Source organism: Battus philenor, unplaced genomic scaffold, assembly GCF_028537555.1.
Source record: "Battus philenor isolate CCGP_79_NKW_IND1 unplaced genomic scaffold, ilBatPhil1.0.hap1 SCAF_2, whole genome shotgun sequence".
In the NCBI taxonomy this organism is placed as follows: Eukaryota; Metazoa; Arthropoda; class Insecta; order Lepidoptera; family Papilionidae; genus Battus; species Battus philenor.
The window spans coordinates 6,458,433-6,478,457 of NW_027181682.1; the positions used below are offsets into that span (position 1 = coordinate 6,458,433).

Here is a 20,025-nt window from a genome sequence, read left to right on the forward strand (position 1 = left end):
TAAATTTTATTGTATTAATAAATTTTCAATATATGTATGAAGTGAAAGCATTGTTTTTTTTATTTCCACATTTATAATATGCTTTAATTTTTTTATCAATAAATAAAAGCTTAATAACTTTCTCACAAGAATTTTATTTTTCAATACTACATGTTATGATTCGTCTTCGATCTGTAGATTTAAAAATCTGTCTTCATTGGTTAATTTGACGAGTCGCTTTGTGATGACGAGCAGACATTTTAAAAATGTTGGGGTCTATGTGATTTAGTCCAGTCTCGTTTCCTATTGCAATGGTGTTATTTTCTGTTTCCGTTTTCTCCAATAAATGTGGTGCTAACAGTAAAAATAATTGCTAAAATAGTAAGAATATTATGATCATAAAGCTCAGTAAATACTAATTGTACTAGTATTTCATCTTAAATTAATTCATTTAGTATTTCAAATTATGCTTACCTCTGCCCAAGGAATTAAAGGCAAATTAGAAAAAGCAGCTTGCCAACCCGGTAATCCAAGATGTACTATACCCATCCTAAAGTAATGAGTAAATGAATCTGCCAACCAGCCCCAAGCACCTTCACGAGTTGCCAACCAAATAGACCAAGTTCCATTAGTACTAATGAGACAAACCTGTGCAACATTTATTGGATACATAAACACACATAAAATGTTTTTGTTTAGGACTGCTTATATAAGTAAAAAAGTTTTTCAAAACTAATTTTGTATGATTTACGTCAACTGCTTCTCTGGTGTAATTATAGTCAAGATATTAATACGGTACTAAATCTCAAGCAGAGTAGAAACTATATATCCTTAGGGAAATCTTTACCTTTCCTATATTTCTGCATGTGTCTAATTCAAACACCTTGCTTTTCGTGTTAAGTAATGGTCGAGAACCCGCATTTTGTCTTGCTAAAGAGAAATCTAGAAGATCTTTCAAGGCTGGTGACAAACATAGTTCGCTTAAAGAGTTCACTCTTATTGATCCGACCGGTAAAACTTCATCAGCTGCTAAAATAAAAATATTATTCGAATTTATTTCATATAGTCTAAACGCATAGATTAGGCCTAATATTAATTTAACAATACTTTCCTGAATATTTATAATTCCATGTGAGCTGAAATCCATCACTAGATGCATAAAAATTTCGAAGGTCTTCAGGCAAGACAGTAGAATGCCTTTGCTCCCAATTTGAAATGGCCAAACGATCACAAGGCAATCTTCGTTCTACGACAACATTAGTTATACGTGGATCGGATTCTGGGGTAATTAATACATACAAGAGGATTATCGATTTGTTAGTGTTTTTTTTTTTAATTCAGGTCAGAAATTTGTTTATTATATCCTAATATGAGATAAAACTTCGTTAATCATTTTCCTCCCGTATTTTTTGAACTCTTTACCAAAAGATAAAATGTTACTATTTATTATCCAAATATTAAACTACCACTCGCTACTTCGTTAAACTTTAATTGTAACTGCTTGCCTTTTACTTTCTAGCTATTTATATATGTAAATATAAAGAGAAAATTTTAACGATAGTACCTACCTATTCAAAATAAAAAATCTCCAACCTAAGCAGTATTTGTATTTTCACACTATATTATTTATAGATTTCTATTTTTCATTACGGCATGTGATGATAGAATATTTTAAGGAGTATTATGAAGATGAAGTTAAGCTATTTAGGATTTTTATATTTTCAAGAGTCCGTGAAACGAAAAGTGATATAAAATATATCACTTTTAGTTATAATTTTTTATCGTATCACTTTATCCCCAAAATTTGAATGCATTTAGTTCAAAAGTGATATAAAGGGTTATTGATATAGAGCTTTAATATTATTCATCAGAAATTAGGCAGATACTATTCTAAAGATAAATTTATAACGAAAGATATAGTAACACTGACCAGAAGTGCAATGTCAAACTAGTTTAAATGTTGATAAATATACACGTTTTTTGTACTAACCTAAAATATCTTAATTAGTTTTAAGGCAAGACATTGCAAATACTAATCCTTACATTTATATCGTAAATCAACATATTGATGTTATGAGATGAAATTCTATAATCGTTTAATAGTGATCGAAAATGTCTAATTTAAGTTCAGGAGTATGTGCTATTAAAGCGAAATTTATCGTTCATAAACCTGATATAATACTCAAAAATGACGGACAGGCAGAATCATCTTTAAAAAGAAAACTTGAAAGGGAGGAAAATGAAGACGAATCATCAAAAAGTAATAGCAAAAAAAGAGGTCAAAATAAAGCAAGGCCTAAAACATTTCAAGATGATAAACAAAATAAGCCATGTCCAAGTATTATAGACATTAGAATCACAGGGGAACAGCCTAAATGTCAATATACTAATTGTAAATTTATTCACAATCCTTTGGACTATCTAAAAATGAAACCCAAAGATATTGGTGAAAAGTGTCTGTTATTTGATGTCAGAGGAAAATGTCCCCGGGGAATCGCCTGCCGTTTTGGTTCCGATCATATAACACCTGAAGGATTCAATTTAACAAATGAAAGCAAAATCAAAGAATGGAAAGAAGACACAATAAATGTTCTTCAAAGTTCACTTCAAATTAAATTACAAAAGAAAAAATATGATTTTAGTATAGCTGAAAGTGTTGTTAAAAGTATGGATAGCAGAAGACATTCAGAAAAACTTGATTCAGTAAGTGACAATACAATCATAACAAGTGGAGCAATAACTAATGAAGATGAAATAAAATTACAATTTCGTGAGAAGAAAAAAATAGATTGGTGTGACAAATTATATCTTAGTCCTCTTACAACAGTAGGAAATCTTCCTTTTAGAAGAATTTGTAAAGGTTTTGGGGCTGACATTACTTGTGGAGAAATGGCTTTGTGCGAGTCATTACTAAAAGGTTTAAAACAAGAATGGGCTTTAGTGAAAAGACATGAATCTGAAAAAATATTTGGTGCTCAAATATGTGGAAATAATGCATATATTATAACAAAAGTAGCACAATTATTACAAGAAAATACAGAGCTAGATTTTATAGATTTGAATTTAGGATGTCCAATAGATTTAATTTATAAAAAGGGGGGTGGTTGTGGTATGTTGCATAGACTTCCTGCTTTAGAGACATCAATCAAATCAGCTTCAAAATTGCTAAGTATACCTTTTACAGCAAAAGTTAGAACTGGTGTGTACCAAGACAAACGAATAGCTCACACTATTATTCCTAAAATGTTTGAGTGGGGTGTATCACTTGTGACTTTACATGGTAGATCAAGAGAGGCCAGATATACAAAGTCAGCTGATTGGGAATACATAGAAACTTGTGCTAAAGCAGTTGCACCACATCCTGTTTATGGCAATGGGGACATTCTAAGTTATGAAGACTACCTGCTGAAGAAGGAAGTTGCTTCTTCCATACAAGGAGTAATGATTGGACGTGGTGCACTTATTAAACCTTGGATATTCACAGAAATCAAAGAGCAAAAAACATTGGATATAAGCAGTAAAGAAAGATTTGAAATATTAAAAAAATTCACTAATTATGGTCTTGAACATTGGGGATCAGACACGCAGGGTGTTGAAAACACACGCAGATTCTTACTGGAGTGGTTATCATTCCTTTACAGATATGTACCTGTAGGTATATTGGAGCGACCACCACAAAAAATTAACGAAAGGCCTCCAACATATTTTGGAAGGGATGACTTAGAGACTCTCATGGCTTCAAGCAATTGTGCTGATTGGGTGAAAATTAGTGAAATGTTATTAGGTCCAGTACCTGATGGTTTTATATTTTTACCTAAACATAAAGCAAACTCATATTAATAATTGTATGTTTACTTATTACTCTCATCTATCTACTTACCTAGAACTCTTGTAACACCTAAAGTAATATTTTCATAAAAAGAGTCTTCTGACACTAAATCTACAGAAAAACTCATCTCGAACAACAAATAACAATACCAAAGTGAATGTAAGTTCCATGGTAACCAAATAAATGAATGACATCATCAATAACCTTATTACTTTTTTCTCTATACTAGGTTGAAAAAATGCTATAGAATATACAATGCATATAGATTTGTAAAAAAACCTATGTAATTTAGATTAAATTATCTTCAGTATTAAATAATAACCCAAAAAATTATAAATAAATATATCGATAAAACATGACTGATCTATAAAGCAAAACACGTTTAATTTGTTTCTGATAACATATGGGATTCTTTGAATCTAATTGTCTAGTCTTGCATCAGAGTTGGCTTTAATCTAGCCAACCCAACTTTTGAAAAAGTACTAGCAAACCTTTGATGTCATTGTTTAAAATTTCTAGTTATTCATAAATTAAATCTTCAGAAATAAGTATTATGAATGTGGTTATGATTCATTGATTTAACAATTGTAGGTATTTAAAGGATCATAAACTTTCACACTAATCACCAAATTTATGTTCCAATATTTTGGATTTCAGAATGCTGGCATAATTATATTGTTGGCCTGAGATTATTATTAACATTTTATATATATATACCTAGAAATAACAACAAATTTTATTCTAGCAGGGTATTAACGAAAAAGATTTTACATCCATAATGAACTAATGTTTAAAAATTTAACATTGAATATTACTGTGAATTTATATATTAATCAAGCCTTGCCTATTGGTGTAGTGGGTATCTTATTTACAATTTAGGGCTACTAGAGAAGTATCTTGTTATACCTTAGGTAGAAAATTCCAATGTTGTTAGTGTTATTACAGTATGTACAAAGATCATTGCGATTGTGAATGTTTTACTCAATATTATACAACTTTTTATATTTTACACACAGATACTTTAATACAAACAAAAATTCTACTATAAATAAATGTGCATCTCTATGAATCAACGAAATCCTTTTTAATATTTATACCGTACTCTGTTATTACAACTTCTGTCTCAGGAAATGTTTAAGAAACAGCCATTTTTTGAATGATTTTTTCAATATTTGTAGTACCTTATTTTTATGCAACCAGATTAAAGCTAATTCTAAATAGATCACAGGCCTTCCGAAACGTTGTTGCCAAAGAGAAAATTACTATGGATGTTATGAAATTAAAGTCATTATATATCAAAAGGTTCTTATATTGTTTATAAATTTACGATTCAAATTATTTATACAGACTGTCGCTTTAGTGTACTTATAATGTACATGGATAATATTATAGAAATAGAACTTAAATACAATACAATCAATCACTTTGAAAGTTAAAATATTAGAAAAAGGTAAAAAAACAATGTTTTATTATATTTATCAAATGCTTACTACAGTGTTTTATACAAAATTTTCTAATAGTGTTATGCTCAATTCTACAAAATCTTATTGGTTTACAATTTTCAAGCAAATAAATTAAATGCTAGGCAGACGACACTTCCATGGAATGAAAATCTGTTGTCCAATAATTCTTAGCACTAGTGTTTTTGATCTTCACTTTCTTCTCAACTTTTCTCCTTAACGTCTTCTACGTCGGCGCGAGTCACCATTGTAGCCATTCTCTGTAATTATACACAAAACATGATCCAAGTCTTTTGTCTTTTGATTTGAATCTGAGAGATTAACATACAAAATAAGAATATATTGAGCTGTGTAAAGATACAATAATGTGTACTCATTTACACCCAAGTTAATGTTAACAGTGGATATATCGACAAAATGTGATTTTTATGAATGTGAGTTTTGATTGGTTTGAATAAAACAAACCTCATGGTTTTCACCGCCGTTGGCGATTCCTCTGGCGGTTACTATTGTACCCCATGGAGCCATTCACCTGCGCATCGTTTGATCCATTCTGGTTCATATCAAGGTTGAATGGCCTTCCAGGGCCAATGTTGTTTTGTTGATCATAGAACTCTGTTTCATTGTTATAATGAGTGTTATTTCTGTATGAATCATTGACATTGTTATCATCTTGGTTTCTTTTTAAATTCTTAGAACCATAAGAGCCGAATGCTGTAAAATTGGCACCTTGTGGACCAAAGTAGTCATCACCAGGTTGCGGAAGTAGGCGCGGCATTTGGCCCCCATGGGGTACACCAAGACCGCCAGAGGCCAATCCGTGAGAGGCCTGACCCAGGCCGCCGTCAAGGCCTCCGGATCCATAGGACCCGAGGCCACCACCCGGACCTTCCGAGTCGTAGTCGTTGTCCCGTCCTCTTCCGCGACGACGTCTATCTCGTCCGCCTCTCGACCTCGACGACGATTGGCCTTCGTCAGAGCCTAGGCCACCGCCGGAGCCGAGGCCTCCGCCGGAGCCGAGGCCACCGCCGTAGCCGCGTTCGTCGTTGGAGCCCAGGCCGCGGCCCGAGCCTCTGCTCGAGCCCAGGCCTCCGTCGGAGCCCAGGCCGCCACCTGAGCCCAGGCCACCAGAGCCGAGCCCACCCGAGCTCTGCCCATAAGAGCTCGAGCCGAGGCCGCCAGAGCGACCGCTTCGCTTCCTGGAATCTGACTCTAGGCCACTTTCGCCATAGCCACTTTGCCCTTGGTTATAATTGACATTGTTTAAGGAATTGGATGGTGCAGGAGGAGGTGGTGGAGGAGGCGGAGGTGCAGTCCAACTAGAAGAAGTGAGCATTGGACTGGAAGCAAAAGTCGGCACCATCATACCATATTGGTCAGCGGGGAAGAATTGAGGCATCACAAATCCTTGTCCACCCATTTGAGGAGGCGGTATACACATTTGCGGATTAAGAGCCATCAGTGGCGGAATCTGATTAGACGATTGCTGTTGAACACTATTTGGAATATTATCATTTATCCCTCTATCATTTATTCTATTGTTCAAATCTTCATTGTACAGAGGTGTTGCTGGTCTTTTACCATTGAATTTATCGTTTTGTGACATGGGAAGCTGGGGACCAATTGGAGTAGGTAAAAGTGGCTTTGGTGTAGGCAGTAGAGCTTGTGTCACGGGCTTAGGAGCAGCATTAGTAGCGTCCTTCAACGGACTGCACTTGCCTGAACGAGAGCGGCTACGTGAACGGGAGCGGGAGCGAGAGCGTGATCGCGAGTGGCTTCTTGATGATCTTGAAGATCTGCTTCTTGAAGATCTGGACGAACTGTGGCGACGACGACGACGATCCCGCGAACGCGATCTTGTTCGAGAGCGACGGCGCCGAGATCGTGATCTGGAACGAGACCTGCGTCCACCTCTACGGTATCTTCCACCACGACCTCGATGACCTGAACAATGAAAATAAATATTTAAAAACAGACAAAGGATTCAGACAAACTGTTTTATGAAAGAAAGCCGTAAAAAGTCATTCAAGGTGTCTATTAGTTAACATCATTCTATTATTCAATAAAAGTTAAAGGGAGAATCATGCAGCTATCGCATAAGACTTACGGCGTCCCCCTCCGCCTCCACGCTCGGCTAGCTCTTGTAATTTAGGGTTAACCACTTGTTTCGCTTCTTTTAATACCGAGATAAGATCAGCTGCCTTGGCTGCGTTAGAAGGCGTAAAAAAGGTATAAGCCGTGCCGGTTTTATTTGTTCTTCCAGTTCTCCCAATGCGATGAACATAATCTTCCGAATTGCTGGGATAGTCGAAATTAATAACAAACTTGACATCATCCACATCTGCAAAAAACAGTTACATTAATTTAAATGACAAATTAGTATATAAAAAAAATATTACACATTTTTATGTAACTAACCTAATCCTCTTGCAGCTACATCTGTCGCTACAAGTATAGGTGCTTTTCCACTTCGGAAATCTGTAAAATAATCGAATAAATTAGTAACTGTCCTGTTAAATATTTAGGTATTTATTTTTATGTATACTCATAACATTTAAATATTTTTTAGGATATCTCAATAAAAATTGACCTTACAGGATTTACAAAATTACTAAAGCAGGTAGTAACTTTGGTCCACAAAATTAAAACTTACATTAGTTAAGTCTTAAAAATATTAATGGACAAATGAACTTCATTTACCACTCAAGATTTTCCTATTATCATTATACTACTACAATTTTTTTAGAATTGTAAATCCATTTATTATAAGCACATATTTTAAAAATTTAACCAGTCAGAAAATTTTAGCATTCCCACTGACAATTAAATTTCTTAAATTATTTGATACATTAATATGAACTTGTAAAATTTCATACATTAATTTCTGTTTAAACTAAATTAAAATAAGATATTTACTGTGTAACCAAAAAAAAGTGGTGTCTGTATTAATTAAACTTGAAACAATATTTATAAACCTAACAAATTCAAAAGTTAAAAATGACAAAATTGTGATACTTTTTTTCATCTACCATTCATAATATATAATAATAATCAATAAATAATAGTATGACACAAATTCAAAGAGTAATTACTCAAGCTTTTTTAGATATTTTCATCTCTATGTTACCAGGGATAACCTAAAATTCCTCAAACCACATGTTACAGTGAGAAGTGTACAACCAGTTGCAAAGAGTCCTTTTCCAGTGAAATAAATATACTTACTAACATTACCTATACTATACCTTCTACAATGGGGATTGCACTATTAATAATTTATATCAATTAAATAAAGATCTCTCCATTTTTTATCCTATAGTCTGATGTGTTGTGTTGTACAATCCTTTACATCACATACTGCCTAACTTTTCACAGTAATTGGATTTAAATAATCCTTCTCACAGGCAATTTGTAGGAATTCTTGAATAATTTTTATTTCCTTTGATTCTAACATACTACTGTGAGTAACCTAATATATATAATAATACATAAATCTAATTTAAGATGTGTTTAGAATTTTATTTCTTATTGTAAAAATTTTAAAAGTTGTGTTTTTAAAATATCAAATCCAGAAAAACATGTTATGAAATTATAATAAAGGGGCAAATAAATTATTCACTAGTGTTACTTTCGAAGAGAACTTACTAAATAGGCACAGATCCCATTTTAATAACGGCTGTTATTGCTCATAAAAAAAACAAGTGAGAGCGAGAGGCCGACAGGGGCGGCGCGAGAGAACAGAGGCGCCAGGACCGGCGCTGGTGAGCCCAGGCACCCGGACGCTCGGCCTGCGCACCGTCGCCGTCGACGGCACACCGGCGAGGGGTGGACCCCAGCGCGCCGAACACGCGATCGGCTCAGACTAGCCGCGGTGACAAGTCAGATACTTAGGGCTTAGCCCCTTGGACTAGAGGCGGGTGCGGCCGCAGGCACGGCTCGCCGCCGTAGCATAGCGGCGACGTTCGCGCGCATGCCGCCGCCTCCGCCGCCCAGCCGCAGTCTCCACGGCCTGCACATGCAGACACATCTTCACCAACTGTTCACTCGCATGTAAACTCTCCTTAACTCACTTAAGGTACTCTAAACTCTCACTCCAACATCGCTTCTTGAGTTGCAGTTGGTTTCTCTAAGAGCAAGCGCTCAGTTTTTCTTTTATTAAATTTAAAAAAATTCATTGTTTATGCAGAAATAGCTATTATATTATGAAAAATAAAAAGTTAAAAAAAAAAATCATAACACTAATCTTGCCTATAACTAAACTTACCTTGCAATACCCAATCACGTTCATTTTGAGATTTATCTCCATGTATACATACAGCTGGCCACCTGAAAGTAACATAATTTAAGCTAGGGATAAAAATAATGTATTCAACTCATTACAAAATTAAGTATATATACCCATCTCTCTTCATTTTTCTTGTAATATCATCGACTCTGCGTTTAGTCTCTATAAATATTATTGTCTTATTTTCTTTTTCAGCCATAATTTCCTTTAAAAGTGTACTCAGTTTTGTTTCTTTTTCATATTCCATACAAACATCAATTATTTGCAAAATATTGTGATTTGCAGCCAATTGTAGTGAGCCTACATTGATTTGTAGGTAATCTTTAAGAAACTCTGATGCTAAGCTTTGTACTTCTCTAGGCCATGTAGCAGACCACATAAGTGTCTGACGATCAGGACGAATCTGTTCAATTATCTTTCTAATTTGAGGCTCAAAGCCCATGTCTAACATTCTGTCAGCCTCATCCAAGACTAAATAAGTGCATCTCTTTAAGTTAGTTCTACCACTCTCTAAAAAATCTAATAGACGACCAGGCGTAGCAATAACAATTTCAACACCTGCATCCAAATCCCTGGCCTGTGGTCCCTTAGGAGCACCTCCAAATAAACAAGTATTGTGTATTTTAGAAGTGTTAGCAAATTTATCACATACTTCTTGAATTTGCTGAGCCAATTCTCTGGTTGGTGCTAGAACAAGTGCGATAGGTCCGTCGCCCCGACTAGATTTAGGTTGATGATTTATATGAACAATAGCTGGTAATATATATGAAAGCGTTTTACCCGATCCGGTTGAAGCGATACCGACCATATCATAACCGCTAAGAGCAATGGGCCAACCCTGTGCTTGGATAGGCGTTGGCTTTGAAAATCCCATTTTGTCAATTTCGTCCATAACGTAATCGGGAAAACCAGCTTCATCAAAAGTTAGTGTCGGTTTTGGGATGTTACGGCCTTTTAATGTTATCTCGTTGTCACTTCTCCAAGATTCAACTTCCGATTCTGCTCTATTTTCAACATCTTGATGAGGAATATAAAAATCTTTTTTGAAAGGTTTCAGTCTACTCAAATCCCACTTTGGTTTACGTAAACTAGCACCAGGATTGCTACGGCGTCCGCCGCCGCCATATCCGCCGCCGCCACCGCCGGATCCTAACCCATAACGAGGACTACGGCTGCGGCTTCTACTTCTACTCCTACTTCTGCTGCGACGTCTGTCACGGCTTCGATCTCTAATTGACAAATAAATTAATAAAATAAATGTTATTTTTTATACTTACGGTAATTTTATTCAATAATGAATTGTATCGATAATGCAGTTTTAAACAGTAATTACCTTCCACGTCCCATTTTACCTGAACGACCACTTAATAAAGCAAACAAATTTTAAATTGAAATTATTACACGTGTACAAAACGAACAATTAACATGAACAGCAACTACAACACATTTTCACCATTCCTTCCTTACACAAGGTAAAAACAAAATGGCGACCGCCGCCTAATTTACGAAAAACGTTAGGGTAAAGCTTTTTAGCGTTCAGAAATATTAAAGGTTCTTAAAATATATGTTTTTTATCGCAAATAATTCTTATAATGTATAAATATTATGTTTACCTTTTTAAAGGTAACAGTTATATAGAGTAAATGTTTCTTTTTTACTTGTGAATAAATTTTTTAAATAAAAACTGAGATATTATACATGACTTTACAAACAGAAAACGGTCTTAATAAAATGTGAATGAAAATAACTGAGGAGTATTTAATCTAAAACAACTGATTAAGAGTACGACTAATCGATTGCACTTTTTATAACTTTTTACTTTGCGTTAAATGGAACGTTACGTAGCGGAATCCATTTTCTGCGTTGTTGTGACATTTTGGTTTTGCTATTCTGTTGTGGAAAGCGATGAATGTTATACTATTCAACCTTGACTTGATAGAAATGAGTGATGTTTAAATACTACACATTGTCGAAATATGATAAACAGTATAAGAATCTACAAAGGGATGGTACTTAGCTCATAATGGGTTGAAAAAGTGATTGTCAGCGGCAATATTTCTATGTTAAATTTATAACTTTGGTATTTTATGTTACATGTGATAGAGGACTAAATAGAATTCATTGTAATCATGGAATTGGATGTATCGCCTTTGAATTCGACGGAAAAAAGCATGGATTTTTCCGATAATTCATCTGAAACTAAATATTTGTCGTCCAGCAATAACGAGCAATACTCCGTCATTAGAATTCCCCAAGACAGTGAGAAATCTAGTAAACATTCCTCGAGAAAACAATCTAAAAGAAGAAAAAAGAGTTCGAATCATTCTCGTCCTCTTCCTCGAATAATAGTTAAACCATTGCCCCCTCCTCCTCCGCCGGAAAATCGTGAATGGACTGCTGCAACGTCATATACCGAAACTACTTCTAATTCTAACAGGCCATCTACTATGCGTGAAGTGCTAGCTAGCATACCTGGCTTTTGCATAAAGCCAAGGAAAAGAAGTGGTAAGAAATTGTCAACTGCTGCTCAATTACAACAAACCAGAGAAGGGTGCATTGATTTGGAAACTCCTGATTCAATATTAGTGAACACAAACATAAGAGCACTTTTAAATAAACACACATTTTCACTTTTACCACCATTGTATCAGTATAAGCTTGGACAACTGCTTCCTAGTGTTGATAGACCAAGTACATCTGGTCGATTAAGTTCTTCCAGTCTTAATAATGAGTTCTTTGCCAGAGCCTGCCTTGAGTGGCAAGATTGTTTATCTGGTGGAGAATTCACACCAGAAAATCAACAAAAAATTAAAACTGAAGCTGAAAAAGAGAAAAGTAAAATTGATCCATGGAAGCTAAAACATTTTGAACCATTTTGGGGCGAAAAGTCCAGGAAAGAAAAATCTTCAATGAATCTACATACAGAAAGGCCATCATTAAAAACTACAATAAAACTGAGACCAACTGCTTCCATAACTAGTAGCAGTACAGTTCCAAAAATTAAAAAAAGTAAGTCATCAAGTACAAGCAAAAAAATGAGGTCTGTAGGTGCAGTAACTCGTTCTTCAGCAAAAGTTGAAGATACAATTGATGAAACAGTTATTGTTGGTACCAAATCCTCCATACCTGTTCCAGACTTACTGCCTCTTAAACATTTGAAAAACAATCAGGGATATGTGGACTGTCAATTAGATTTTAGTTTTTCAGACTCATCTTCAGCACCTAGAGTGGAGGACTCTGTATCTACAACTCCAGTTGATCCATTATTATTGCCTGATGAAAATGATCGCAATGAATTGAAAGAAGAACTAGATATCAGTGTGGTTACTATTGAAGAATCAAACATTTCTAAAGATTGTGATGAAGATAAAGGAACTGACTCTGATAGCAACTATCCTGAACCTATTAAGAGATTAAGTAGTGATAACAATGAGTACCAGTTTTCTAAGAGAATCAGATATGAAGATGATTATGGTATGGACGATGTAAGTTTTTTGTCTCAAAACACAGAACGACCTGTTAGTCGTTGTTCAGATAATGAAACAAATTATAATAATGAACCAGCAAATCAAGGTGAGGAGCTAAATATTTTTCCTGGTCCTGATAATGGTGACACTAATAGTGAAGATAGCAAAGCTACAGCTTCCATTTATGAATATGATGAAAGAAGTATTTCTTCTATGTCAAGTTTAAAAATAGAAAATCACCTAAATAATGTTTTAATTGTAAATGAATGTAATCAAAATGAAAGTGAAAGCACATTACAAGAAATGAGAGATTTATCAACCTCTGCCCAAGAAATTAATAAAGAATTAATTGTTGATGACAATGATATTGCCAATACTACCGACTCCTTTCAAGAAAATGTTAAAGAAGAATGTAATTCTCATACAAAGTCACCTTACATTAAATACTCTAATGAAACAAAAAAGGAGCCATTACAAAACTCAGAAGTAATCGAAGATATGGATTGTCAAAATGAAGAAACTACTAGCAACACAAATTTAAAAAACAAATTGGATGATCATATTAAGTGTGAAGATAAAAATAGACTCAATGACAGTATAACTGCAAATTATTATGATGAACATTTTAAAGATGCAGAATCCTTCATTCTAGAAACTGGTGGTCTCTCTATGTTAACTTCTCGTAAGTAAAACTTTTTGGTTGAGTTTAAAAAATTGGAATCATAGGATTAAATCATAATGGTTCATAATTGAATTAGTATATAAGTAAACTTGAAGTAAAAAAGCTAAAGCTATTTCTTTTTTGCTATTTCTCTTACATGTTTTAATATGTAAGCTAAGAAACTATATCTAAATACTGAGGCGTGGCCTTAGTAACATGTTTTTAAGTATTAAAATGCCTGCAATAGCTTATAAAACTTTTCATGCCTTATATTTTTTATAAAAATATACTCACTATAATTTTTATATTTCATTAAAACATAAATATGCTTTACATTCAGAAAGAGGATATGTGAAATAAATGAAAATATTTTTTTTTACTATAAAAGTTTTATTTTTATAAAAACTGGAAAATTGTGTGCTAAGTTCAAACCTAGCAGAACTGGTTTTAACATGTCATATGCAATTTTTTTCTATTATTACTAATTTAAATGTTTAACTGCAATATAATGATAATAATATAATGCAAAATTTTGTTTCATACTTATATACATTTTGCAATAACCAAATTTTCAGAGAATGAAGAAAATAAATACCCACCTCATCCCAACTTAATGGAACTGACATCATATATGAGTGAAACAAGTAAGTTTTTAACTAATACAAATATATTCTGGCAAGTGTAGGTAGTTGAATTTTGATAGTTTGATGACAATGACAGTATTTATCGAAGTAATATAAGGTCTAAATAAATAATGTTTGGTTTATTTGCAGATGTAACAGCTGTTGTCACAATGCCGATTAATCAAAATTCATCAATCCCTGTTATGGAAGTAACAAATTCCACTGTAAGTAAATAATAGTTATTTTATAAAAGTACAATTAAATTATTCTGAGTTTTGAACCAGTAATTTTATATTTCAGATGGTGTCATATCCTGATGACAACACTCAAGATCCAGCTAAACCAAACAATTCAGCAGTGTCATGGAAAAATGAAAATGATTGGACTAACACTGATAACATTATCACATTGCACAATTTTTCCTGTGTAAATAATGATACAACAAAATATGTTAGTGAAGATTCCAAAGCGAGTATGGATGATGTAAATATTAATGATGATAATTGTATGTACAAAGAAGAAAGGGATGCCAATTTTAATATGGAGTCATCAAACTCCTCAGAAAGTTGTCATTCAATAAAGGATCTAAAACAAGAAATTGAGCCGGCTACCAGCCTTGTCTCTAGTTCAGTTGTTTGCAATCCTACCATTAACTCAACAACAGTATCACAGAGTGTGCGTACTACTGGGAAAAAATCAAAAACAGGAAAAGAATCTAATAGGTCTGTATTATTCAATAAAAAGTATTTATCATTATAATAATTACTCCTGTAATACTACATATTGGATATCCACAATCCATTAAAAAAGTAGAAGTGCATTTCAAATAACCCTGGGGCTTTATTATTGTTAAGAGGTGTAGGTTAAGCACTCTGCCTCCTCAAGCTCATTGGAGCTATAATATAAGCAACTGGCATGTTACAATAATTAAAAAATAACCAATATTAATTATACCTTAATAACACAATTCTTTTATAAAAAAAAGTAATGGTGTAAAAAAATTGAATTTTCAGTAAAAAAAGTTACTAGCTTATCGGCTTCATAAAAATATATGTATATTTTTTGTAATAATTACAAAAATAATGTGTGGATAAAGTTCATAGGTGATTTTTTTGCATTATTACTAATATGGTTTGTAAAGAAGACAATAGGAGAATGGAATGATAATAACTCATCCATTTTAAAAAGTGGAGTATGTTAATTGTCAATATTTTTTTGGACTAATGACAAACTAAACTGCTCCTTTGTCAGTACAAGTTCCAATAAGCTAATATAATTTTTAAACTTACAAAACCACATAAAACATATTTGATACAAATTTGTCATTACGGCATTATTCTGACGGTTAATCTTATGTAATATATAATGAATTTTTACTTCATAGCTTTACACTACATAATAAAAACCTAATACTTTTTTTGTTAAATAAGGTAGTAATTTTTTAATGTTTTAACATTGTGTAACGTTTACTAAGTTTTATCCAAAAACCCAATGGTTTTTAAAATCTATGGCTCTTGCTATCTTCTATATTATTTCAGAAGTCGTAGTTCAAACAAAGTGCCACCTGGTGCAGTGAACCTTGAGCGCAGCTATCAGATTTGTCAGGCTGTCATTCAGAATAGCCCCAATCGCGATGCACTTCGGGGTCAGCTGCGACCGCCTCCCGCACTGCTCACGCGTCCTCCTCGAGCTCCTCGTCCTCCGCCTCCCGTACACTTACGGCAACTGCCCCCTCCAGTTATACCACAGGCTGAGGTACGAAAAGACCTTATCTATGACCACAAAAAAACTATTGTGTTATTTATGTGTTTAAATCATAGCTTAGTCTCGATGTTGCATCTTTTGATGTAATATTCAAATATTCATACAGCCATAGTGATAATTTACACTCCATCTAAAATTCAAAATTTTAAATGTTTTCATTGAAGTAGGCATTTATACTTGAATAGTTGATTTTTTAAATATGTTATTTACCACCGGCTAAGAATTCTGATCTGCTGCAAAGAGTCTGCCGGAATCTCGACGATCCCTCTTTTTTTAATGAAATTGAACCTTTTTTGAAGCATACATTATAACATCACCTCAATAAATAGGTCAACAAACCAAGTTTAGCTTAGTTGGATCAACCAAAAAGTTTTAAATTCATCTAATAAGATTTATTATTATAAAATGCCTTTAATTTTTAAATAAATGATATTAAGGATTTTAGAAAAGAAATGTTTGTGATATTATCAAGTATCATTGAATGTTTTTTTTTTAAATCTATCATTAATACAACATAGGTATTGTAAGGAATTAAATAAATTATAACTGCAGCAGTATCGTAACTTGCAAAAATGCTTACATACATGGCAAAATTACTAAAAACACTTTGCAGTTATTTAAATTAAAAATAGGCACAAAGTACTTTATTTCTGAACGATCCAGAGATTATTAATAAGTATAAAAATAATTATGTTTCAGGTAAATGAAAATCGCTCGAATAACATGGGACAATATATTCTAGTGCAAAGGACACCTAATGTTATTCCTAGAGCATCTAGTGCACCTCCGCCAAATCCTAACACTAATGTTGTAAGTTTTTCATCAATCAATATGATTCAAAACAATTTTGTAAAAGTCTTTTGATACAAAGTTTGTTTCAGAATGTAACAAGATGCCGCAGTGTTGGAGCCGACGATGCGTGTGTTTGTAATCTGCGTGCGATGATACTTTGCAAAAAATGCGGAGCTTTCTGTCACGATGATTGTATAGGATCTGCTGAGCTCTGTCTTACCTGTCTCATACGCTGACCCTTCCAAATATTTATCTGCCTCATGCCAACTAGGCTACATTACTTATACAATTCTTCTGCTATACTAATGGAAATCGCTATTTGTGGTATTAAATTTATTTGGTATAAATTGTATTGATATTTTAATCAATTTCAAATGCAAGAAGTTATTAGGAGAATTGTGAGAATCTGAACAGATCATAAACATGTAGGAATGGTGGTGCTATCTGTTTCTGTGTAATTAATTTATTAATTATAATTAATTTTAAATCATCCTGCTCAAGTCTCAGTCCTGGACAATGATTCTATTCAAATCCATGTTCATTTTAAATAATAATTATGTATATAGTAGTAACTACAATAAACTGTTAGTCATTTCTATTTAACTTATAGCACAACAGACTTTGTCACTGTTGTCGTTTAAATGTATAAATAAGGCGCATATGAAACATGAAAGCACAGATTTTATATTTTCTCCAAAATTAACTTCTTCACAAACAGTACATGATTTATTCGACTAATTTTGCAGTTATCTTTTAAGTTTATAGCTTTTATGTTATTCAGAATTTAAACACTTGATTTACTCATTCACACCGGCTTTTATTAGGCGGCGATTATCACCGTTGTCTGACTTCCCTGACTCTAATGGGGTGGCGATATTATTGGTGGCTTACACTTGAATGTCCTATTACACATAAAAAAGCTTTGTTTTATTAAAATCATTAGATTTTTAACCTTTACTGAATATAACAACTCTGGTTTAAATATTGTGGGTTTACTAATCATCCACTAATTATGATAATAATACTTAGTGCTTTTCACATTCTGTACTTCTTTCTCACATAAATATCAAAATTGATAGCACACTCTGAAACATTTATTACACTTTTATTATTGAGCTTATATTAACCTTGTTACCTGGAATTGCTATAAGGTCATTAAAATAAAAAATATGAGAAGTTACATAACTTATAATTAATGTAGCATAAACATTTTTAAACATAAGATATTTAATGTTTTTGAATTAGTTTCATAATACTGAATCTATGTATTAACCTTAGCCTTAAAGGCCATCAGGTGGTAAACCAAATGCAACAACACCTAATAAAACTGCATAAGTATATGTTGACCCCGCAATATGAACAAAAATCCAAACAGTGTGAATGAGTTATGTACATTACATGAATTACTTGCTTTGATCATTATTACCTGTTATATATTTGGTTTACTTATATCCGGAGGTAGAAGGCATTGTCAAATTGTAAAATTTAATGTTACTTACACTTTAAATTAAGATCCATAAAGTTGTTAAGAGTACATAAGAAAGTAGATTAAGCTGCTGCGAAAATTATTGCCATTATATTATTAACACATCACAATCATTTTAATTTTTAAGTATTATTAAGCTTATGGATATGCTAAAGGTATGGTATGTTGTTGGGGGATCAGATTCTTGTATTTCGAATTTATCTTGCACTGATATCCCATTTATTCATCTGTTTATAGTTTAGGGCATGTACAGATATTTATTGACGTAAAAAGGCTGACGGATACATGCATCAGATAAAGTTGTAAAACTGACGTTTTCTTGTGTAATTTATCTGTAGTTAGTTACTTGTTACTTTTAATTTTATTATGACATGTACACTAATATGGCGTAAGATTTTGCTATATATTTGCCATTTTCTATTGTACTTTTCTACGAATATTCAAAAAATAATTGTTCTTAACAAAAAGAGATCTATAATCCTATTAAAATCTCTGATTACTTTATTTATGGCATGTTTGTATATCTTTAAAAATCGTTTTTTTTTTCCTTGAAAACACAGGAACGGTATATTGTACAGAAATAATTATCAAATAATTTGGTGTTAACTTAGTAAGAACACAGTAGAATTGATTATCTAGTTGTTTGATAATCAATTTTGTGGTCTCAGTTTAAATATATATCATACACAATATCATAAAATGAGCGTATCTCACATTATTATTACTTGAAACAATTTTTTTTGCAGATTATTTAAATATTCCTTAAAGGCAAATTGTATGAACATAGATGCATAACAGTTGACATTGTATAATACATGATTTTATTTGGAATATCAATTATATATTATTCTCTAAAAGGTTTTAATTTTTATTTAAAAGGACATTTATTAGTAGTAAATAATTCTATAGAAATATATCCAATAGTTAAAATTTTGGGTATTGGCTATAATTAAATTTTTACTGGTTGTGTTTATTCAAAGTGTGTATTTATTGTATACTTGAACGAAAATAAGCACAATGTATTGAACCTGCGTTTAAGTAGATGTTTAGACAAAAAAAAGGTAAATAATAATTATGGTTTATTTTAAATCTAATAAAAGAAAGAGCATATAAATTTTTACATGACTTTATTTATTGGTTATGGGCGTTTTAGTTTTGTAAGTCTTCTAATAAATAAACAAAGAAGCTCTTAACAGACCCATATTTATTTTGTTTTCAATGAAGAAGAATTAGTGCAGTTTCTTTTAACATTAAATAACGGTACGAATAGATGTTATTCCATTGAACACAAGGATAAAGTTAAAGAGCCACGTAAGGTTTTGACGACATAAAATTCCTTTTAAATTACGTGTTACACCCTAATACAAACTCAAAAAGTATACAAAATATTATTACGTAATAATCGTACTTAGAATCTAATAACTCTTCTTTCTTGGAAAAAAACTAAGCAGTTATACACAAAGAACAAAATACATAAGAACTTAATAATGTATTCGAAAATTCATTGAAACATTTAAAACTAAAAATTCCAAGTTAATTTACTCATATTTTATTTGTATATTTATTGATTTTAATAGTACATCCATCTACTAACATAAATTGTGACCAGCGTTAATTCATATAAATCATAATATATAAATCTAACTATATTGATGGTACCATAATGAAAGCAGATATCTACA

General features: G+C 32.7%; 4 protein-coding genes across 4 annotated transcripts; 2 read left to right on the plus strand and 2 right to left on the minus strand.

The window, feature by feature from the left end:
• Window positions 1-126: 126 nt before the first annotated feature.
• Window positions 127-3,935, minus strand: LOC137922400 (tubulin polyglutamylase complex subunit 2). Its single transcript, XM_068765382.1, has 5 exons — window positions 3,860-3,935; window positions 1,082-1,258; window positions 827-1,008; window positions 454-627; window positions 127-352 (listed from the first exon to the last, which is right to left on the minus strand). Exons 1-5 carry the CDS (start codon window positions 3,933-3,935, stop codon window positions 194-196), a joined length of 768 nt encoding a protein of 255 aa, XP_068621483.1. The 3' UTR covers window positions 127-193.
• On the plus strand, window positions 1,947-4,448 carry Dus3 (Dihydrouridine synthase 3). Its single transcript, XM_068765381.1, has one exon. It carries the CDS (start codon window positions 2,092-2,094, stop codon window positions 3,817-3,819), a length of 1,728 nt encoding a protein of 575 aa, XP_068621482.1. The 5' UTR covers window positions 1,947-2,091; the 3' UTR covers window positions 3,820-4,448.
• A 621-nt stretch (window positions 4,449-5,069) lies between these two features.
• LOC137922397 (uncharacterized) lies at window positions 5,070-11,028 on the minus strand. The gene is made up of 7 exons (XM_068765380.1): window positions 10,884-11,028; window positions 9,664-10,779; window positions 9,530-9,591; window positions 7,687-7,746; window positions 7,376-7,609; window positions 5,734-7,212; window positions 5,070-5,528 (listed from the first exon to the last, which is right to left on the minus strand). Exons 1-6 carry the CDS (start codon window positions 10,895-10,897, stop codon window positions 5,744-5,746), a joined length of 2,955 nt encoding a protein of 984 aa, XP_068621481.1. The 5' UTR covers window positions 10,898-11,028; the 3' UTR covers window positions 5,070-5,528; window positions 5,734-5,743.
• Window positions 11,029-11,445: 417 nt separating this feature from the next.
• Asx (Additional sex combs) lies at window positions 11,446-17,852 on the plus strand. The gene is made up of 7 exons (XM_068765031.1): window positions 11,446-13,699; window positions 14,254-14,322; window positions 14,452-14,525; window positions 14,602-15,023; window positions 15,840-16,056; window positions 16,765-16,875; window positions 16,947-17,852. The coding sequence occupies exons 1-7, from the start codon at window positions 11,680-11,682 to the stop codon at window positions 17,091-17,093; spliced, it is 3,060 nt and encodes a 1,019-aa protein (XP_068621132.1). The 5' UTR covers window positions 11,446-11,679; the 3' UTR covers window positions 17,094-17,852.
• The last annotated feature ends 2,173 nt before the right edge of the window (window positions 17,853-20,025 follow it).